The sequence below is a fragment of the Grampus griseus genome (genome assembly GCF_964374135.1).
Source record: "Grampus griseus genome assembly, chromosome: 13".
Classification (NCBI taxonomy): Eukaryota; Metazoa; Chordata; class Mammalia; order Artiodactyla; family Delphinidae; genus Grampus; species Grampus griseus.
Genome location: NC_139007.1, coordinates 28,319,277 through 28,340,595, shown reverse-complemented (window position 1 = coordinate 28,340,595; position 21,319 = coordinate 28,319,277). Strand labels below are relative to the sequence as shown.

Here is a 21,319-nt window from a genome sequence, read left to right as displayed (position 1 = left end):
AACTTCTCTAATTCTCTCTGGATAATGCATTTTTAGGACCATCTAGGAAGTCACATGGATGATTGAGTGGATGGACTAATTTCTAATTTCTCTTGAGTTTGATGGTTCAGATGAAGACTCTTGGTATCCTTGCCCCTTGGTGTTCTTTTGTTATGTTGGCATAACACATCTAAACACAGAAACTTCTGGGAAGTTATAAGGTGAAATCTATCTTAGGACATTTTACCAAAGTCTTGCTAGGTCTCCTTTACCTCTTCCTGGAAAGAGGACCTCAAAGTTCCCCAAACATTTCTTTACAGTTATCCCAGCTGACTCTTGGAATGTTTCTGATAGAATAATAAAGATTTAAAGGTCTGATGCTTCTGAGGGAAGAGGTTCATGCTAAAGGTTATACCCCAGCAAGTATAGTTTCTAGTGATATTCTGTTTCATTGAAAAAACACCATTCTAGGACATAAAAGTTTATCTTTTGAGTACCCATTAGAATTTCATTATATTTCAAAGCCATATGATTTTTAGAAATGCTCTAGAAATGTTTGAGAGATATTCTTCTGAACCTTTGTGGAACACGTTCTGACATTAAATGAATTAATCATCTAATGTAACTCTAGAGAGAACCTAATTGATGCTTGTAGTGTGGATTAGCAAAAGTTTCATGAAGTCTGTTACAGACACAGATTTTGCTTTAGATAAAACAAAAGATTAAAACCACTAAGAGTTTTAACAATTCCTCTTATATATAAATAGTATTCCTCCAATATATAAAAGAAATTAGCAGAAGACTACCTCAGTCAAAACAGGAAAATCCAGTTGGATGGGATATTTCTGACAGAACATTTTTGGAATCACAAATAATAATTAAAATAATTCTTAGTTTAGAATATTTTAAAATTTGATCACTAGGAAAGAACATAGATGTGGAGGCATTACTATTTGGGTCAGACAGAATTGAATTATGATATTTTTATATTAATACGAAATGATATTTGGACATATGGTTAATTTAGGTGTTACAAAAATGAAGATAAAAGTCATTATGCCCACTTATGTAACAAAAGTAGAAACACTACAAAAGTTATTCCATACCTCTTTTGCTTACTGCAGTTAATGTAAAAAATAAATATCTAAAAACAATTTGAGAAATGTGTACTATGCAAACTTATTCAGCATAAGAAACTTCTGAAAACCAGAATTTGTAAAACAAGTAAAAGCAGTATTATTGTAATAATAAACATCTGTAAATGTATTTGAGAATAATTTATGTGCTCAATTAAATATATCTAAAACATACTGTAGCCATCATTTTCCTATTTGAAATATGAATTATTATCAATACAAAAGTAGGTTAAAAAGTAGTTTTTTCTTAAATTCAAAAATGGTGTTACTAACAATAGACATATATTTTTAGGCTGATTTTTCATTTGTAGTACTAAATTTTGCAGTGATATTTAACCAAGGCCATTTGTGACAGTGTTATGCATTTTCACAATGGTTGACCAATCTTTCACTCCAAAGTACAACTTCATGTTTTTTTAAAGTAAGTTTTGAACCCATGATTGTAGCGCTGTCACACTTCACTGAACCAATGGGCCTAGGTTGTCCCAAAATAACGTTTATGGTTTTGTTAAGTGAAAACTGAACGGTTGGTCACCCTTCCTGTTATCATGGAAGCAGAAATTCTTGTCTTCATTTTTCTTTTTCATCCCTAACCCAACATGACAACACAAAATATTTGACTCATTGACTTGTCTACTCATCTGTATCAACAAATCTCGCTCTTGGCTTGCATTACCTATTGCTGTTTCTCTCTTTTCACTTCTGTAGCCACTAACCAAATGTATTACTTCAGTCAGAGATCTTCACCTTCGGAACCTTGCCCTCTTCAGTTCTAGGCCACATGGGAGCATTAGCACAGTGTTCCTCACACACTGTCGTTAATGCTTTTTCTTCCCTATTTAAGAACAATTAGTAACTTTCTATTGCCTGTTCTATTAAGTGTAAACCTTTAATCCTAAGAGTTCATTATTCTCCCTTCATCTGACCCTTTTTCGTTTAGCAATCCCATTTCTTCTTGCTCTTTGGCACAGTTGTTCTGCTATACTTCAAGCCATCTGGCTGCTCTTAGCACACAGAATTTGCTTCTAACTGCTTCCCTACCTGTGCAGATGTCATGCCTTGAATCACTGGAAGCCTGCTGCTTCCTGAGACAGCCCATTCCATCTTTGGATAGGTCACTTAGAGAGGTTTTCTCTTTACTGAGCTAAATCAACTCTAGTATATTGTGTATGATTTTTACTTTTATCTTTGTGTGTCAGTCTAAGGGTGTCTTCCTTCTCAGTTGTTGTGTATATGTATGTCTACAGTGGCACTTTTCATAAGCTCTCTACATCTGGCTCTCCCATGCTTCCGTACCCTGATCTGCCCTCCCACCAACCCAGAATCACAGTAGCTTGAGCTCTAACTGTGCACAGTAAATGTTTAATGCATGTTTGATGACTAAGCTACCTTCTAAATAGGGAATAAATATCTTCTAAAAATAGAAATAATTCTCTATTTAGAAGGTAGCTTAGTCATGTGAAAGTATATATACTTAACTACACTTATCAAAGGATCACAAAATCTCTGTCTTGGAAATGGTTCTGTGAATTTTTTAATTGTAAAGATTGAACATAAGCCTGATCACATGCATACTCACACCCACCCCCCTATCCCACACAGCAAAATGCCTAGACAATACCAATTGTTTAGAAAAACCATTACATTTTGTATGTTTGTTTATAATTGACTGAGACAGTATTACATGTTGTATATCTACACAGATTCAAAATGGCTTGGTTCTCTAAATATATGATACACTGTTATATTCTAGATCATAAAACAATTGGCATATCCAGTGTCACATGTGTAATTTCAAACAATGCAGGAAAAGTATTGATATTTTTGCCTACATTTAACAATGTGAATAAGAGAAAATATCTTGGCATTGTTAATACCAAAAAAAGGCAATTATATCTTTCAAATCGCCTATGAAGCCTGACCTTTTATTAGTATCTCTAAATTGCTAATCTCCAAATATCCTTGCATTTTAAACTATTTCAAAAAATGTGTTTCCATAACAATTTTAATTAAATCTCTTGTGATATAATTGTAATCAGCCACAGCATATAATTAGACTTCAATCAGAACCTTTAATGCTATGCAGTAATCTGAGAGTAGACACTTTTAAAAATGTTATGTCAATGTGCGTTTCTTCTCATGACCTCTCTCTGCTTCACCCAAGTGACACTATAACAAAGGGTGGTAACTGAGCATGGAGAGCAGAGGTTGATTTCCATTTATCCCACATAATGTGGAAAATTTTGTCCAGGGGCAGCTAGGTAGGGTCATCATCAGTAGATGTCTGGTATAAAGTTAAACACATGGTGATAGGCTTTTCACTAAGGCTGTGACCAATACACACTGGCTTCTTTGTAGATTGGCTACCGAGGGTTGAGAGTGCCCCTCACAGCCATGCGAGAGCCTGAAGCTCTAGAACACCATTGGCGTGGGTGAGGTGAGTTGCATGGGCGTGGAGGAACAGTGGGGAGGGCTCATCTGTAGACCTCATCGCTCTGTTGTGCTGCTTTGCAGGTCCTGAATTACCAGCAGTGAATTATTCTTTTTCAGTTCTTATTATTACTAGGTTTCTTGAAAGCCCACTTTTATGTCTTCCCATTAATCAACTATGTAATTTTGGAAGGCAAAATGCATGACGCTCAGAGCTAATTATGCATTCTGTTATGCCTTTAGATATCTGGGTGAAAGTCAGGTTCTAACACTCAATCCCTTCCCTAAAACTCATTTCCAGAAGTGATGATTTAATGATCTATTTACTTTAAAGGTTTGCCTTTGGGGACTGATTATCTTGGTTAGTCAGCTCTTTTGAAAGAATAGACTTTTCTTTCATGGAATCTCTAAGTATTTAGACAAAAATCTTTGTGGGCTTTGAAATGCATTTAATACAAAATGTGTTGGAACCTATGCTTTGACTATCCTTAGGGATAGTCTTTGACTATCCTTAGGGATATCTATGCAGAGAATGAGAGGCATAGTGTCCAGAATTCTCAGATTCCATTGATTAAATATGGTAACCAACCAGCTGTGGAAGCAGGATGGATGAGGGCAAATCGTAGCTTTGTTTTTCGACTCTGAAGGCAGTACTTGTGAACAATAAAAGAATGATAAAATGACAAAATACTTAAATGTGATGATTAGTAATCACTTCCTCCTGATCATTTCTGTTCTTCTACCATTCACAGCCAATCACGTTATATATAACTAGCTAGTTAGGAATGCAAACATTAGTCTCACGTATGCCCTTCAATTTGATCTCTTATTTTCCTTTTTACTCTGCAGGTTTGAAAAACATCAGTTTTCAGTAATAACATCCATGACTTCTAGGTATAGATCATACACTTGATTACAATAAAGAAATCTTTTCCTGTATTTCTAACAGCAGAGTGCAGTATTTTGCAAGGAAATGTGCCTTTGTGACTTAGTATATATTCATTTCTGTTAGTCTGTGTTGTTTTTTTTTTTTTTTGAGCTCTTATAACAGTTCAATCAGACTGTGTGCAAAAACTCTTCCACTGTAAACTCTACATGAATTTTTTCTAAAAATTAAGTCAGAAATACAACATCGATCGAGTTCTGGATTTAGTGAGAACAAAAGCAAGGTGCATTTCAGGTGCGGAAGGACTGTCTCCTTCTACATGTCAGTGTCCACCCCAGAGCCACATTGGTGGCAGAAGATTTCCTTGTTGTGAGTCAGGAAGCCTTTCCCCACCAAGGTGACTGAGCACTTCCCACAGTTAAAGCATTCGCTGTGCCACTGGCGGTCTTGAAAGCAGATAAACTTGGTGTCTCTGAGACCTGTAAAGCAATTGGAGAAAAGGAGTAATCTACTCTTTCAGCAAATAGATTGAGCGTTCTCTCAGGGACTCTTCTGGGAACTGGAGATACAGCAGTGAGCAAGGCCACGTAGAGGCAAGTAACCTAAGAAAGGAGGCTGCCCCCAGTGACCTGTGTCCATTTGGGAGAGTCACCCATGGACAAGTCCTTTCTATGAGACCCAGCCAGATTCTCAGTCAAATTTTTCCATAATCGACATAAGTAGGTAGAATCTGGGTATACAAAGCACATATTTTTGGAGACAGTTAAGGATTGCCTAAGACATAAGGAAATACAGGGTGGTGCCGTGAGAAGAGGGTATAGGTTTTGAAGTCAGACATATCTAAGTATGAATATTTTTTTTCCTTCTTTGTGACCCTGTTTACTTAGAAGCAAAGTTAAGATAAAATAAATGTATACTTTCCAGCCTGTTATTTGATATTTTAATGACTTTTAGTTCTCTTCTCTTCCCTCTTTTTTCATGTTTCATTTTATTCAGGATAAAGTCCCATGGTCGTATTGTGGTGTGGGACACAATTCTCAAAAGCCCTAAATAGAGAATTCCATCTATCCTGTAGCTAGCCTGTTGTGATGACCTCATTACCTTGCCCAGAGGTGACTTCAGCACAGGCTTGCAGCAAAGATCTGTGAATCTGATCCCTCTGGCCAATGAGGCCATGCTCCCCATTGATGGGTTTCTAATAGGTGCTTTGTCAGCCTCTGTCACTTCAACTTGGGCCTCACTTGAGCCATAGGGTTCCTAAGAAAGGTGTGAGAATTTGAGTTTTCAGTGAGACTCATCTCTATATCCCAAATATGAATCCAGCATACGGTTCAAGGAACTGATTTTGAGGAGTCGTAGAAAAGGAGAAAAGGTCTAAGGATTGGGAAGGGGTTGGGATGCCCTAGGCTTGAGTCTTTATTTGCCAATGATAATGAACTTTTGTTTTCATCCTGGAAACGTTTTTTGATGTCTTCACATAAATTTACTAGTTCAGGGATAAATTTACATCAAATTCTTGTACTTTTCTTGATTAAATTTATAGCTTATTTATAATGCTGTCATCACTACTTTCTAATAAGAGTAAATAATGTACCAATTAATTCCCTTAATATTCAGAACATTAATAAGCTGACTGCAAGAATAATGTTCTGTATATACATAAATCATCTCTTCGTAAAACTAATTATTATACATCCAGCATTTTGATGCACATGAGGTTTTCTTGATTTTATTATTAGGCCTTGTACAGGTGGCAAATGTAAAAATAATTCTTTCTAGAATTTTACAAAGAATAAAAAAGAAGCATCTGGTAGCAGGAATATAAGAAAGTCCTGACTCAATATGTGAGCTGATTGTAAAGTTTTTTGATTTTGGATATGTTTACTCCCTCAGGTCACAAGGGTCATTTGCAGTAAGAAAGTCAACAACAGGTCTCTGACACCTGTTTTATTTGGCTTCATTCATTCCTGAAAATTCTGTAGAATAAGAGCTAGCATTTGTTGAGAACTTGAAGATGAGCCAGTCACTGTTCTAAGCCCTTTACTTCATATAGCTCTCACCTCACCTTCATGGGGTAGGTATTACCATCAACCCAACTTTGCAGACAGAAATTGTTGGACAGAGAGGTTCAGACTCTTGGCCAAATCACCCAGATGCTAAGTGGCAGATCTGGGATTCAATCCTAGGCCATCTGGTTTCAGAGCCTATGCTCCTAACTTCACCAAATTGTCTGAATTTTCTTTTTTAAAGAACATAACCGGGAACCTTAGCATCCCTTTCTGAAGAAATCAACATTTGAAACTCACTTTACTAAAAATAAACAAATAGAGGAAAGCAAAGATGTGATCTTGTTCAATTCCTCATTTTGCAAATAAGGCAGATGAGGACCTTGGAGATGAGTTTTGTACCCACGGGTCACACAGGAGTCAGGGGCAGAGGCAAGACCAAGGTCTTTTACTCCCTAGATCAGAGCTCTTCCTACTAGATCACGCTGCTTCGTTTATCCCAGAAAGTTTGCAAGGTAAATCCTATCTTAGAGGAGGAGAAAAAATTGTAATTACATCTTGAGTTTGTTCCTTATAGATTTAGTTACTTTAAAATAGTGTTTTGAAAACATTCTAACATAGTTTCTTAGGATGACATATTGTTTGCATGAATGTACAACTTTCAGAAGATAAATATATGGTATAGTTCCCTATGGTACATTAGTTCAAATAGTTCAATTTTAAAGAAGCACTACTACAGGGCCTATATACATTTAAGAATCAGATCAAAACATATTAAAGTGAGTTGGAAGTTTTTGCAGGCATTTAGTTTCTGGTGTCTCTCAATCACAGAGCTAAAAGAAGGTTAAGATAATGACCAAAAGACTGTCCTAAATTAAATGCATATCCTGCATGTGGATTACTTTGGGGACAAATCATTGGTTCCTGATCATCCCTATGCTTCATGTGGAACAATTTGGTTTTTCTGTCTGACCTAAAAAAAAAAAAAAAAAAGCTGTGCTCAGTGATTGACCTGTAACAACCCATCAGAAAAATCACATGAATCTGTGATGGGTCAGAAATGAAACTCATCAAGTTCAGGGCTTGTGTAGGCACTTTCAGATCAGTATTAGCCATTTGGGTCCCCAGAAAATTTTCAAACCATTTTGAGTTGTTTAATTTTCTCATTTCTTCACGGAACACCCCCCCCCCCCGCCCCCAATTTTTTTTTCTGGCCAATTCAAGAAAAGTGTTGTAGAATAAATTGACTAAATCCATTGGGCAGTGATTGCAGATTCTACTAAGATTTTGCTGCTCCAGTTACTGTTGCATTTATGGAAGTCCCATTTCTAACTAAAACCAGTACAGATGGTGGCTTATTCTCTTGGCTTTAGGAGTCGCCAGATGTATAGAAGCAGGAGAGCAGAGTGGTTAAGAGCCCAAGATTTGGAGCCCTATAGTCTGGGATTGCCAACGTAAGCCCTTGAAAGGGCTGGAGAGGTGACAGAGCTGAGTGATAGAGACAAGGTGGAAGCAGCAAAGGGACCATGCCCTACATAACGGGCCAGCCACTCAGCTCCATATGACCGTGACCCGGCCGGGAATGTGAGGGTAGTCTGCTCACCCTGGGCAGGCTCTTTGTTTACTTTTAGGCTACAGAGACGGATTTTACATTAGTTGTTTACAAACAAGTGCAGGCCAAACAAACCATGCTTGCTGGCCAGATATAGCCCATAGGCCAGTGTGAGATTCTGAAAAACATGGTGCCTTCCTTGTACGGACAGACAGAACTATGTTCTGTTCATCCAGGAAACTCCCTCCCTTGCAAGTAAGTGAAAGCCTGTCAATCTGGGTTTGCAGTAAAACTCTTTATTTGAAGCTGAATAAATATTCAGTTTTACTTTGTGATATCTTTGAAGATAGAGGAGGAGGAAAAGGATAAAATAATCTTTAATTCTGTGTTATATAGACTGAGCTAAAAGTGAAATATGACCAAAGAGTAGTAGGAATGGAGAACAGAAGTATAGTTCTGCCATGTTATTTGGTGACCATACATTGCCTAAAAGGATAGCTGTTGGATTTCTCAGGTGATGAGCTCTTCAGTTCCTTTATTACAGGATTAGCATTTTAGAAATGTCTCTAAGGAAAATATAATGCTCTTTTTACCTTGAAAATCCATTTAACACAGATCAATTTACCATTTATGTTATTTTCAAATCATGTCATGTATATTTTGTTTCTTCAACAGAATGCTATCTTGTTTTTTTTTTAATCTCATCTATTCACAATTAAAACTTATTGTAGGGCTTCTCTGGTGGCGCAGTGGTTGAGAGTCCACCTGCCGATGCAGGGGACACGGGTTCGTGCCCCGGTCCGGGAAGATCCCACATGCCGTGGAGCAGCTGGGCCCGTGAGCCATGGCCGCTGAGCCTGCGCGTCTGGAGCTGTGCTCCGCTATGGGAGAGGCCACAACAGTGAGAGGCCCGCGTACCGCAAAAACAAAACAAACAAAAAAACCCCAAAAAACTTATTGTAAGTGAATAGAAAGCAAAGAGAATAATACATTTGTTAGAAGCATCTTAAATTGAGGTTTAATTAATTCCTGACCTTTGCTATCCTAATTATTATAGCTTCAGATTTTTGTGCAGTACTTGCATTTAATTAAAACTTTTTCTGTTTTAAGGCCCTGTTACCCTTGTTTGGAATTCAGCAGCATTTTGTTTTATAAGTATCCCTTCCCCCACTCAACTCCTTAAAGTTCTGCTTCAGTTCAGGCCTCCTTGTGAAGGTCTTCTCCGCTCATCTTATCCTCCTTCTTCCCTGAATTATTACTTTATGTAGAGTCAGTACCATGAGGTTTAGTATTAATTACCCTCTACAGAGCATAGCTACCTTAATTACACTCTATACTTGCCTTGAGGGTTGTGTGTAATATTTATATTTATATATAGGTACCCATGTTTATTTCAAAAGGAAACATAAAGGAAAGATCATCTTTTTTAAATTGCATTTCCTGAATTAACTACATAGCATTTACAGAGCCATAACTGTCTCATGGTAGGACCGTATTAAACTGAATAACTCACCAATAATAGGCTTGGTGCAGGTGGCACACTTTTTGGCATAAAGATGATTGTAGCAGTCCAAGCAGAATGCATAATCATCTCTGGACATAAAGTCTTCTTCACAGAGCTCTTTCCTACAGCCACTGCACAGAAAACACTCTTTATGCCATGGCTGGTCACAAAACATTATCCCACCTGAAGTAATCGCCTGGCAAATGATCACAAAAAAGGCAATGACTGTGGAAGTTATTACAATTCAGACCTTTTGTGATTCTCTTCTGTGCCCACAAGTGGTACTTTGGGCTACTCTATCACATTGTGTCAGGATGTCTTTTCCCTGTGATTTTTTTGAATCTATATGAGAAACAGAAGGCTACAGGGATTAAATAGGACTGGTGATAAATGTCCTAATTTTTCTCCTACAATGGAACAGAAAGGAAGCAGGACCATAATGAACTCAGGAAGATGAAAAAGAAATAGGCCCTTGATTCCTTTGCTCATCTTTCTCTTTCTTGTTGTTTTTCAAAGATCTGTTTTTAGAGCTAAGATATTTTATATGCTATGTTCTTATGTCCATGTATAACTTTTCAAGATCCTAAGAAAAAAAAAAAAAAAAGCTATTTTTCTTCCTGAATGCTTTATTCCGGCGGTAGTAACCCTGAAAGGAATTGATCAACATCATAATCTGCTAATAATGAATAATATTTCTGAGGTGTTTTTTCAGTCTTCAACCCTGTTCTTAACTTCTTCTAAACATTCTCGACATCCTGACACAGTAGGGACTATTATCTCTCTCCCTTTAGAGATGAGCAACTACTAAGAGTTGGAGTAGTTAAGTCACTTGCTAGGGTCACACAGAGCTAGCATTCAAACCTGCACAGCCTTATTCTGCAGCCCATGTGCTTAACCATGAACACAGTACTGAGATTAGATTACTTTGCACTGATAAGCAGTTGACAAGTCTTTGTTGAATGAATGAACAAACACTAAGGGGAAAAATGTTTGGAAAGCAACTCCAGTATTGTATCTAGCACAGATGGGGTGCCCTGGGCAACTGTGTGAGTTTGCAGCATTAGGGCTCAAAGTCATAAGTGCTGGTTGTACATTGAACCTTAATGTGTGATATGCTAGGGTTTTGCAGAGATGCTTGTTATTCCTCCATAAGATTTATTTTCTAAACCAGTTTAATCTGGATTTTACTTTTTTAAAGGCTGAGATATCTTTATTTAAAAAGCAGATGGAAAAATATTAGACAACTTTTCTTGTGTAGCAATTTTTAAGTCATAGCATCTTTCAAATCCACGGCTCTTGAGGTCCTGGGTTGTCCGGGGAACCTGGTATATGCTCATGGAAATGTCTTATAATGACTGAAGCAATGTGATATCTGAGATGCCGCCTGTAATCTTTGTATACAAATTAAGTAGATATAGAAAAAGTAGTCTATTCTAAGCCATCCTATTGTGACATCTAAGTATCCTATAGCCATCCTATAGGATACTTGTCTCTCCTATAGGCTTTTGAAAAGATGATTCTAAAAATATTTTAAAATCTTACAATGACTGTCTTAAAAATTAAAGACACTTGATAGAAAGTTATTTTTCACAAAGGAGAAAAAGTATACTATTCTAAATAAGTAAGTAGGAAACATAATGGTGTGTGTGAGCTAAAGCAATTTAAAATGCCCCCCCTACTGACTTCAAAGGCCTTACAGAAGGCACAGCAGAGTTCCAGATTCCTTTGATTCGTTTGGTCAAATGATTAGCAGGCAATGCTTAAAAGATTCAAAACTTGAAAACTGTATTCACAGCAAAATAAAACTTGATGTACCCTCCAAAGATTGTTTCATTAGGGAGAAGAAACTCTGGAACATTAAAAATTGTTTGCTTGTGATTATATTCTTTTGAAGAGGCAGACGGGCTAAGATGAAGTCTAATATCCAAGCGTGGTTTTCGCTACTGATGGATCCCAGGATTTAGAGCAAGTTTCTTCTCTGGCAAAGTGGAGGCAATAATGATTTTGCACCCAGTGGATGAAAGCTGGTGAATGACAGAATACTCTGTGTGAAACTTGAGGAGTTTGAATTCAGAGTACTACAGGTTGAGGTTACTTGCTTTTTGGTAGAAAACAGATTTTATTTTGTGAAACTAAAATGTATGAAAAAAGTTCGATGGGCCTGATGGTCAAGTAGTTTTTGCTTATTTTCTTTTGTTTTATATTCGGTCTTTGGCTTGGGTTGAAACAAATTGTTTTTCTTCAGCTTGGATCATCTTGATCCGAAACATTTATATCCAGCTTTACTTAAAGGACTTGTGGTTTTAAAAAATTAAATAGAAAATAATCTGGCATGTTGTGATCTGTCTACTACCCAATAGAATCATTTCATAAATTTTTCGGTGACTTCAAATCATGTCCTAACTATAGGGCAGGCTCCTCTAACCTGGGAAACGCCAGGGCTTTGGCCCCAGATAGTGCTCAGCTCTGATGATGTACTAGAGAAGTTCTCTTGACTCTTTATGGCATTGAAAGAAACTTTATACTGTGTGCCCAACAAATGATTTTAAGATGAGTCTCACGAGTGTCATTAATATTTTAGTGTTAAGTCCTTAAGAAACGTAGCCTAAAAATGGCCAACTTAGTTGTCCCGCAAAACAGTGAGATAAATCTGTTTTATTTCCAGCATCCCTTTCTAAATGCATGTCATTGACTGATAATTTTTCGGAGCTTCATCTGTCACAGAGTCATAGGGTCTGACTGTTTCTTGTAAAGTCATTTTCTAAGTTGTTGGAAGTCTTCGGGTGTAAGATGGTTTTGTAGCATGTTACTTTCAACTGTAATTTTCAGCCATCATGACAGTGTAATTTAATAATTATAACATAGGGGTTGATTGATGCCTCTTCAAATGCAGTACCAGTATTTTCAGTATATATGGAAAATCGTTGAGTGTGTGTATGTTTGTACATGCATTTGTAGAAAGTGGCAATGATCATTCAGATGCAAGTATGCAAATGGTCTTAAGAGACCTGCCAGAGTAGCCTGTAGATCAAAAATGTTTAGAAGCCACTGGACTTATCCAATATGTTCTCATGATTCAAGCTTTCTCATCACAAGTTATAGGGTTATTTGAAACTTATGATGCCTCACAGGTCAAGAATTTCTTTGAGAACATCGATATGTATTTATGGAATACAGACAGACTTTATCAAGGTGATAGAGATGAATGACTTTCATGTAAAAGCTTAGAGGATACAAAAAGAATTGGACCATGTTTACTTGAAAAAAAAAAATGACTTTTTTTCCTATTGGAAAATGTGTTTTGAATGGGTGTCCAAGTTGAAAGGCCCTGCATGGAGCTCTGGAGCTGGAGGTGAAGGAAACCACTTGCAGTTCTTAAGTCATCTTTCTGTCTTTCTGTCTAATGAATTTCCCTAAAGATCTTGTCAGTCTCTTGAGTGTCACTCTCTTATCTATCCACTCTTTTTTTCTTTTTCTAACATCTTTATTGGGGTATAATTGCTTTACAATGGTGTGTTAGTTTCTGCTGTATAACAAAGTGAATCAGCTATACGTGTACATATATCCCCATATCCCCTCCCTCTTGAGCCTCCCTCCCACCCTCCCTATCCCACCCCTCTAGGTGGTCACAAAGCACCAAGCTGATCTCCTGTGCTATGCGGCTGCTTCCCACTAGCTATCTATTTTACATTTGGTAGTGTGTATATGTCCATGCCACTCTATCTCTTTGTCCCAGCTTACCCTTCCCCCTCCCTGTGTCCTCAAGTCCATTCTCTGTCTGCGTTTTTATTCCTGTCCTGCCCCTAGGTTCATCAGAACCATTTTTTTTTTAGATTCCATATATATGTGTTAGCATACAGTATTCGTTTTTCTTTTTCTGACTTACTTCACTCTGTATGACAGACTCCGTGTCCATCCACCTCACTACAAATAACTCAATTTCGTTTCTTTTTATGGCTGAGTAATATTCCATTGTATATATGTGCCACATCTTCTTTATCCATTCATCTGTTGATGGACACTTAGGTTGGTTCCATGTCATGGCTATTGTAAATAGTGCTGCAATGAACATTGGGGTGCATGTCTCTTTTTGAACTATGGTTTTCTCAAGGTATATGCCTGCCTGGTAGTGGGATTGCTGGGTCATATGGTAGTTCTGTTTTTTATCTACTCTTTAGAAATATAAAAGCTTCAAGCTTAGAAGACATTTATATTGCTTGGACATGATGTGAGGAGTGAAATATCCTGTTTAAATTGGTTCCCTTAGTCACTCTGTGAGACAAATCCATATCTCTCTGAAATTAAATGGATCAAAAATTTTCTAAGAAATATTTTGTATTCAAAGAGAGACATGGGCCCTCTACCAGAACATGTGAAATCTTGCCTGAACAGCTGTGAATGGAACTGGAATATCAAATCACTTAAGCCTTTGGAACATTAAATTCATGTTCTGGGTGGAATTTTATGGTGATAAAAATAGATGGGCCTCCTCACTGTGACAGGTAGTGCTTTCGAACATGTTGGAATTCAAAATTAACATGAATGTGCAAAGATGGATATAACATGATAGTATCAGTTCATTGCAAACATATAATGCCGCTGCAAAGCGATGGTTTGGAAGATTTCACAAGCTTCATCCTCTTTAGATATTTACCTCCTTAAAAAAGCTGCAGTAGTGAGCAAACTCCATCTCAAAACACGGCACACAATAATTGCCACTCTCTGTGGAAATCAAAGGTTTAGCTCCTATTGGCTGTCGGCAATGCTCACACACAAGGCAGGTTTCATGCCAGTAGTTTCCCTTAAATTTCATTTTCCGGGAACCTGTACCCCCAAAGTAAGAACCTGTTAGTACAAATCAAGCATAATTGTTCTTTTAAGCAGTAATATGTCAAATTACTTAAAATATATACTAAAGGTGAAAAAAGCAATCATCCATATAGAAAAAATAGCGTTTACCGGTTTCCAAAACATTTATCTGAAAAAAGAGGTCAATAAATAGAGTTCAGCCTACGATGATGGTGAATCACTCTTTCGCTGGAAACTCTTGTGCTGTTTCACAATTTTGAGATGGGAAAGTACTATAAATGTAGACTCTGAAAGGCTGCACGTGCTTCAGATAAACTGGGACATAATAAGCATTACAGGGATGTTAGGAATGCCCAAGGCACAAACTCCTGAGATTGATGTTGTGTAGTTATGGTCTCCTAGAAAATCTTTGAACCTATAATAAGAAAATGAGAGAGAATTGTTCGTATGCTGCTGTCCATAGGGATTGAGAAGAGGATCAAAACAGAGAATTAGTACTTGCCTAAAGGTGTAACAGTTTACTTGGATCCTTGTTTTCCCTGAGAGAAAATAAAGATGACTGACCTTCACACCAGTTTGTGTTGAGCTACAAAATGATGATTGGTCCCATTGTCCTATGATGGATTATGTTTTCTGATGCTATTGGTTCTGCCTAGGACAGGGTGTTTAGTGCATTGTTAGTATAATTTATTGGTATAGATTTTATCTTTATTCCATGGCTCAGTTTCTGGTTCAAAATGTTTCTATGAATTAGGTTTATGAAAAAACACAAAAGACAGTACTTTGCCCACTGGAGACAGAAAGAATAATCTTTTCATGTCTAAAGTACACTAAGTGAGATAAAGAGATAGCAGAAAGATGTCTTTCTGCAAAGCAGGGTTTTGTATAGTATAGTCCCCCCCTTTATCTGTGAGGGATACCTCCCACGACCCCCAGTGGACGTGTGACACTGCAGACAATACCGAACCCTATATATATATATACTATGTTTTTTCCCCATACATACAGGGCTATGTTAAAGTTTATTTATAAATTAGGCATTGCAAGAGATTAACAATAACATAATAAAATAGAACAGTTATAACAGTATACTGTAATAAAAGTTATGTGAATGTGGTCTCTCTCTCAAAATATCTTATTGTACAAGTTTACTGCCTTTTCCATCTTAACCAAGCACCTATCATGCTCTGTGGCCGTAACTTTTGCAGTTGGAGGTGCAAAACTAGCACGAATTTCTTTTTCCTCCTTCACAATTTCATGGATGGAAAATTTGTTCTTACATTAGATCTTAGCAACCTCAGCATACAATTTCTTTCCTTATTAAGTTGAGAACTTCCTTTTCATTTAAAGGAAGAACTTTATGGCTTTTCTTTGGCATACCTGAATGGCCAGCATCACTACTCTTGCACTTTGAGGCCATTATTAACTAAAATAAGGGTTTCTTGAACACAAGTACTGCAGTACAGCAACAGTCTGATCTGATAACTGAGATGGTTATTAAGTGACTACTGGCCAGGATGCTCTGGACAAAGAGATGATTCACGTCATGGGCAGGATGGAGGGTTATTTCATCACGCTACTTAGAAGAGCACACAGTTTAAAACTTAAGAAACTTTTACTAGTGGAATTTTACACTTAATATTTTCAGAGTTAATATTTTTGGCCTCGGGTAATTTTTGTTTGTTTGTTTGCGGTACGCGGGCCTCTCACTGTTGTGGCCTCTCCCGTTGCGGGGCACAGCCTCCGGACGCGCAGGCCCAGCGGCCATGGCTCACGGGCCCAGCCGCTCCGCGGCATGTGGGATCTTCCCGGACCGGGGCACGAATCCGTGTCCCCTGCATCGGCAGGCGGACTCTCAACCACTGCACCACCAGGAAAGCCCTAGCCTTGGGCAGTTTTAACCATGGAAAGTGAAACCGTGGATAAGGGGGGACTAATGTACTACACTCTTACTGTGCTTGGGTTTAATTCAAAGCATTGCAGGTTCAGTTATAGACCAGAAGTGCCTTGTGATCTTACCAGGCATGATGGTCTTCTTACACTGGAAGCACTGGGAAGAGCACTCGTTAGAATAGTACTTGGAGCACGGCAGGCACTCATCCTTGGCAGCAGAAGGCTTTTCCACCAAAGACTGATTGCATTTGTCGTAAGTGAAGCATCCTTCATGCCAGTGATGACCTTTGTAACAAAGATCCTTTGAGACAGTAAGTAAAAGTTAATTAAGTATGTTTGTGACAAAACAGGCCATTTTGTAAAACAATACTAAACACTCCTGGGACTCTGGTGCCAGTAGGTGGTGCTGGTAGCTTGAGGGCATGTTGTTATTGATACTGTTACCCATAGAGAGGAGACTCTCTGGGGCAATTAAGAACTAGAGCCTGGGGCTTCCTTGGTTGGTCACAAAAGACAGATGGAAAATAAGTGTACTCTCCTGTTTCTTCAAATTTCCTCTACCTTCCTTTTATAAACTATAAGAAAAGATTTTCATGGAATGATTTTTATTTTTAGGTTGTAACATCCTATTGCTGTTTGAGATTTACCTGAACAAAATCTCAACACTAGTTAACTAAAACAAAGACCTCCCCGGCTCCCCCCCAAAAAAGGAGAAAAAAAAAAAATAATAACGTGCATTCTGGGAGGAATGGGTGTGTGTGTGAGACGTATCAGCGCACAGTGGTTTAATGAAGATGAGGCTAATGTGAAGTGAGAAGATACAGGTTTTTGAATCTTTACGGCTCCAGTTATTTGTATAGTTATTCACTTATACTCTTATCATTCTAGAAGTAACATTTCAGCTGTGTAACTTTGGGCAAATAACTTCTGTAATCTTCAGCATCCCGAACTATCTCCCAAGATCATTGTAAGGATTAAAGTGTATCTTACATGTCACAGTGCTGAGCATAGTGCCTGGAACTTGACTGATGATAGCTTTGAAAATCCTTATATCTAGTAGCAGAGCATTAGAGTATTAACAGTCAACACTCAAGAAAAACAGGCATTCCAAAGCACTTGTCTGCTGTTCCTATGCAATAATTCTGGGAACTGAGGTAAGGCCTACCTTGGAATCTGATTCGATTGGTTCTTTGCACTCCTCACAATAGTTAGCAGAGGTACGATCATAACAAGTAACACGGTGTGGGTTGTGATCCTCTAGTACATACTTCCCAAGAAGTGATGCCGTGCAGTGTTGACAGTCAAATTGAGCAGTTGTCATTTTGGCTTAATCCTATGAATAAAAAAATAATTTACGTATATAAAGGCAAAATTTTTTGATAAGGTAAATTATAAAGCCTCAATACAACATGAGTCAAGCACTTGAATAGATTTATATTTTCTTATATGAACACCCACCAATTTAGGAAATATGCTGTAGTCATGGTGACACTTGGAGTGATTTAGAAGAGGCTACTCTCCCATCTTGGCAGTTCCTGTGTGTTTTACTAGCAAAATGCATTAAACCAGCAGCCAGAGTGTGGAAAAAACATCTTGTATTCCTCATTCACTAATGTGGAATTCAATGAGAATGTAATATGTGTTGAAATAGGATGGTTTCACCTCAAGGGTATAAATATGAACTGTTGATGGAGCTTTCACTAACTGTCATCACTTACTGTCTTGTTGGAGAGTGCTGGAGGTGGAGTTCCATGGGGATAACAAGAGTCTTATTTTTGCTCTAACTGAAATAGAAATTACTGATCAAGTACATTGTCATTTTCCCTGCCATCCTTTTATTTCCCAATTCTTTGTCGGGTACCTAGTGAGGGTTCTGCACATTAGTCCTAAGGTCTTCCTGTACCATAGACTCTCCCTTGGGATGTCCTCCTTACCTGTGGCTTCAACCTCCCTAAATATACTGTTGACTTAAATCTCTAGCTTTAGCCTGTTCTTCATTTGCCTCCTGGACATCTCCACTTAAATGCCCCACACTTAGCTGGTCAAATAAAACTCCTCAGCAGTGAGGATTCAGTCCAAGTGTTAGGTCTTTGGGACTGCCACTGAGCAGTTTTCCAGATGTGGACATGCAGTTAAAACCATCAGAGGTAGAAAAGAGCTATCGGATTCTTCAGGTTTTAGGACTAAACTAACATGTACACAGAAGGAAGAATAACAGCAGCATTTTATAGAATGAAAAACATAAAGCCAAGGTCAGGATAAGAATTCTAGTTATTTTGTAAATTAAAAAACAAAACACATGGATTTCAAAAGGGTTTAATTAGGCATCGAACACAAGTTTTTCATTGTCACCAAAAATAGTACCACTGATTTTCTTGGAAAATAAATATATTGGGAACTATGAATATTTTCTAATTCTCCACACCAGAAATTTGTTTTTTTAATTTTAGCAAAATCAGAAAATCTATTGATTATTGGGATGATTTTTACAACATTTTTCATGCCAGTTTTTATTTACTACATTCAAATTGCATTCTCACATATTTTGCCACCTTTTATTTTAATGATGAAGTTTCCAGCCAGTGTCTTGCTGAATGTACATTATCATTAATTCTGTTTATAGCAGATCTTTACTAACAAAGAAAAGACTAAGGATTTAGAATATATGTGTCTTTTCCCAGGAAAGATGAAAATTCAGACTAGAAGTTCCCAGGGGAACATGCCAAAACTATCTGCAGGGAACACTGAATTCCCTATTTGATTAATTCCACAGAAATGTCCCTTTTTAGTGAATACAAACACACTAAAAGGATTGCTGAGAGCTTGGAAACTGGAGGAAATAGATCTAAATCCCCTGAAAGATTTAAAAATGCAAATTTTATTCACGTTTACAGTGATCAAGTGTTTATGTCTTAATAGTGAAATACGGTATATACCTTTAACTTTCATCACTTAATACGGAAAATACCATTTTCATTGTTAATATTTCTTTAGTTTTAGATGTATATAATAGCACCATGAAGCACAGCCTCTCAGGACTTAGGAACTCCCAGACTACTTCCATTTTGTGAGGCTTTTAGTATATTATAAAATGAAGAAACACCAAAGGTATCACAAAATTGGTAGAATTTCAAGTTTTTATTTTAAACAACACTCTAAATACAACATTATAATACCTGTACCTCATTTGCTGATCAGAAGTCTAAATATCTAAATAAATATTTATTTTATAATATAAATATTGATGTAGAAATATATATCAGTGAATATAAATACTTGTCTAAATGTAAGTACAAGAAGATCCTGCCCCATCCCCATTCTAATCACATAATAGGCCTTGCTCCATAAAAATTCTTAACAAAATTGACCCTATTTTCTCCAGTTTTTTAAAGGAGAAAGTACATCTTATTCCATCTGTTTTTTAAAAGCAAAGTCAGGGAGTTGGGGAGGGTGAGAAGAGTCAGTTCAATATCTCAGAGCTATGTAATTTTGCATTTTATAGTTATACAGTGGGAGTAGGCATTTGGTCCAGGTCAACATGTGTTAAATGTCTACTCTGTAATAGTTGAAGTCCCTGCCCTCAAGAAGTCTGGATTCTCTTAGCTCTTACCTTGGTAATAGTGAATATAATTTGAGATAAGGAACAAACTGAACGTTTGTGCTCTTATTCTTAGTTGGGGAAAGTACACTAAGAAATTCAGTCCTCATTTTCATAAAGTCTATCATTTAACTATGGGTATATGAATACATCTATATAGAGTTTCTTAGAGATGTTATAACCATAAATATGATACACATTCCACTAGAGCCATATAGCATTCTTAGCAACTAATAGAAAGGGGTGAGGAGATACAGTAAAGGGAGACCTTTCTAAGAAGATTTGAAGGAAGTTAAGCTTTTGCAAGTCTGTTAGGAAGGAAGGAAGGGAAGAAGGATCTTGATTAGCAGGGAAGGAAGGGGAAAAGACAAATGGGAGAATGGCAAAGGATTACATCCGAAGTTGGGGAATGGTAAGTCTTGCCAACAGATTTTCACCCGGGTCCATTCAGGATAAAGGAAGACCTTGAAACTATTTAAAGCTTTTCAAAGCTATTTGGACCTTTAATAAAAGCGGTTCTAAGTGGTGTGCGGGCAGGCAAAAGAGGCAAGAGTATGAATTTTTCCAACTGGGTCACATTTCACCACCTCATTCGCTCCTAAACATCATTCTGTACTTTTTTTTTGGCCTTTGTCTCTTTTTTCCCCCCTCTTCTTTGTCCCTTACATTAATATTTTTGAATAATCAGAGAATAACTAGTGTCCTCAAGAGCAGACCAAATGGCTAGTTTTTAATCATTTTCTAACAGGTAAAACTGTAGGAAAGGGGATAGGGACTATATGATTCTCAGGAGCCCCCATCTGAGGGTTAATTTGGCAAAGATATTGAAAAATGTTTGCTTTCAAAGATTTAAAATCCTTGAACAGAGCTGATTTATAATTATGAGTCATAAGAAATCTTAATAGTATCCCAATTGAATAGCATTTAACTTTTCCTGGCATGAACTTTAGAAACATTAGTATCAATATCAATTAGACATTCTTGTCAAACTTCTCAAAAGGATTAGATTATATTCTTGCCAAACTTCTGTCAAAGTGATTCTGCAATTATGCAACAGTTTAAGCACAGAATTTTTATCATTGCATACTGGAGTTTTGGAAGACTGATTTAGAGGTACACCGATATATCAAAGAACCTATGAAGATAAGATAAATAGCTCAGAAGTCCAATGTCATGAATGCACTTGGCTTTCTTTTTCCAATTATCTCCCTTAGATTTTAGATTTCTACCTAAAAGCATGTGAGTTTATTGGTCCTAACTTCTGTAGCTGAGAATGCTGTTTCTTACATGTTATTTTTAAAACCAGGAATAATCTTGTGTCAAGTTATGTTATATGGTGAGTTAATGATTAGAAGTTTAATGCTGTGAGCAGTATACTCACTTATATTTTTATTATGCTGAACAGATTCCCAAAAAGTATAGTTGAGAGAATATCAAGCAGGAGAGAGGCAAGGACTTGAGGCTATGCAGGGTATCTTTAATATGCTTTGGTTTGCAAGGCATCACACACCATTCATTCATTCTAT

General features: G+C 37.2%; 1 protein-coding gene across 1 annotated transcript; it reads right to left on the bottom strand.

Moving 5' to 3' along the window:
• Nucleotides 1-4,746: 4,746 nt before the first annotated feature.
• FHL5 (four and a half LIM domains 5) lies at nt 4,747-17,516 on the bottom strand (the record flags this gene model as incomplete). The annotated part of the gene is made up of 5 exons (XM_082668696.1): nt 4,747-4,910; nt 9,503-9,689; nt 14,148-14,317; nt 16,322-16,496; nt 17,361-17,516. The coding sequence occupies 5 exons, from the start codon at nt 17,514-17,516 to the stop codon at nt 4,747-4,749; spliced, it is 852 nt and encodes a 283-aa protein (XP_082524822.1).
• Nucleotides 17,517-21,319: the final 3,803 nt, after the last annotated feature.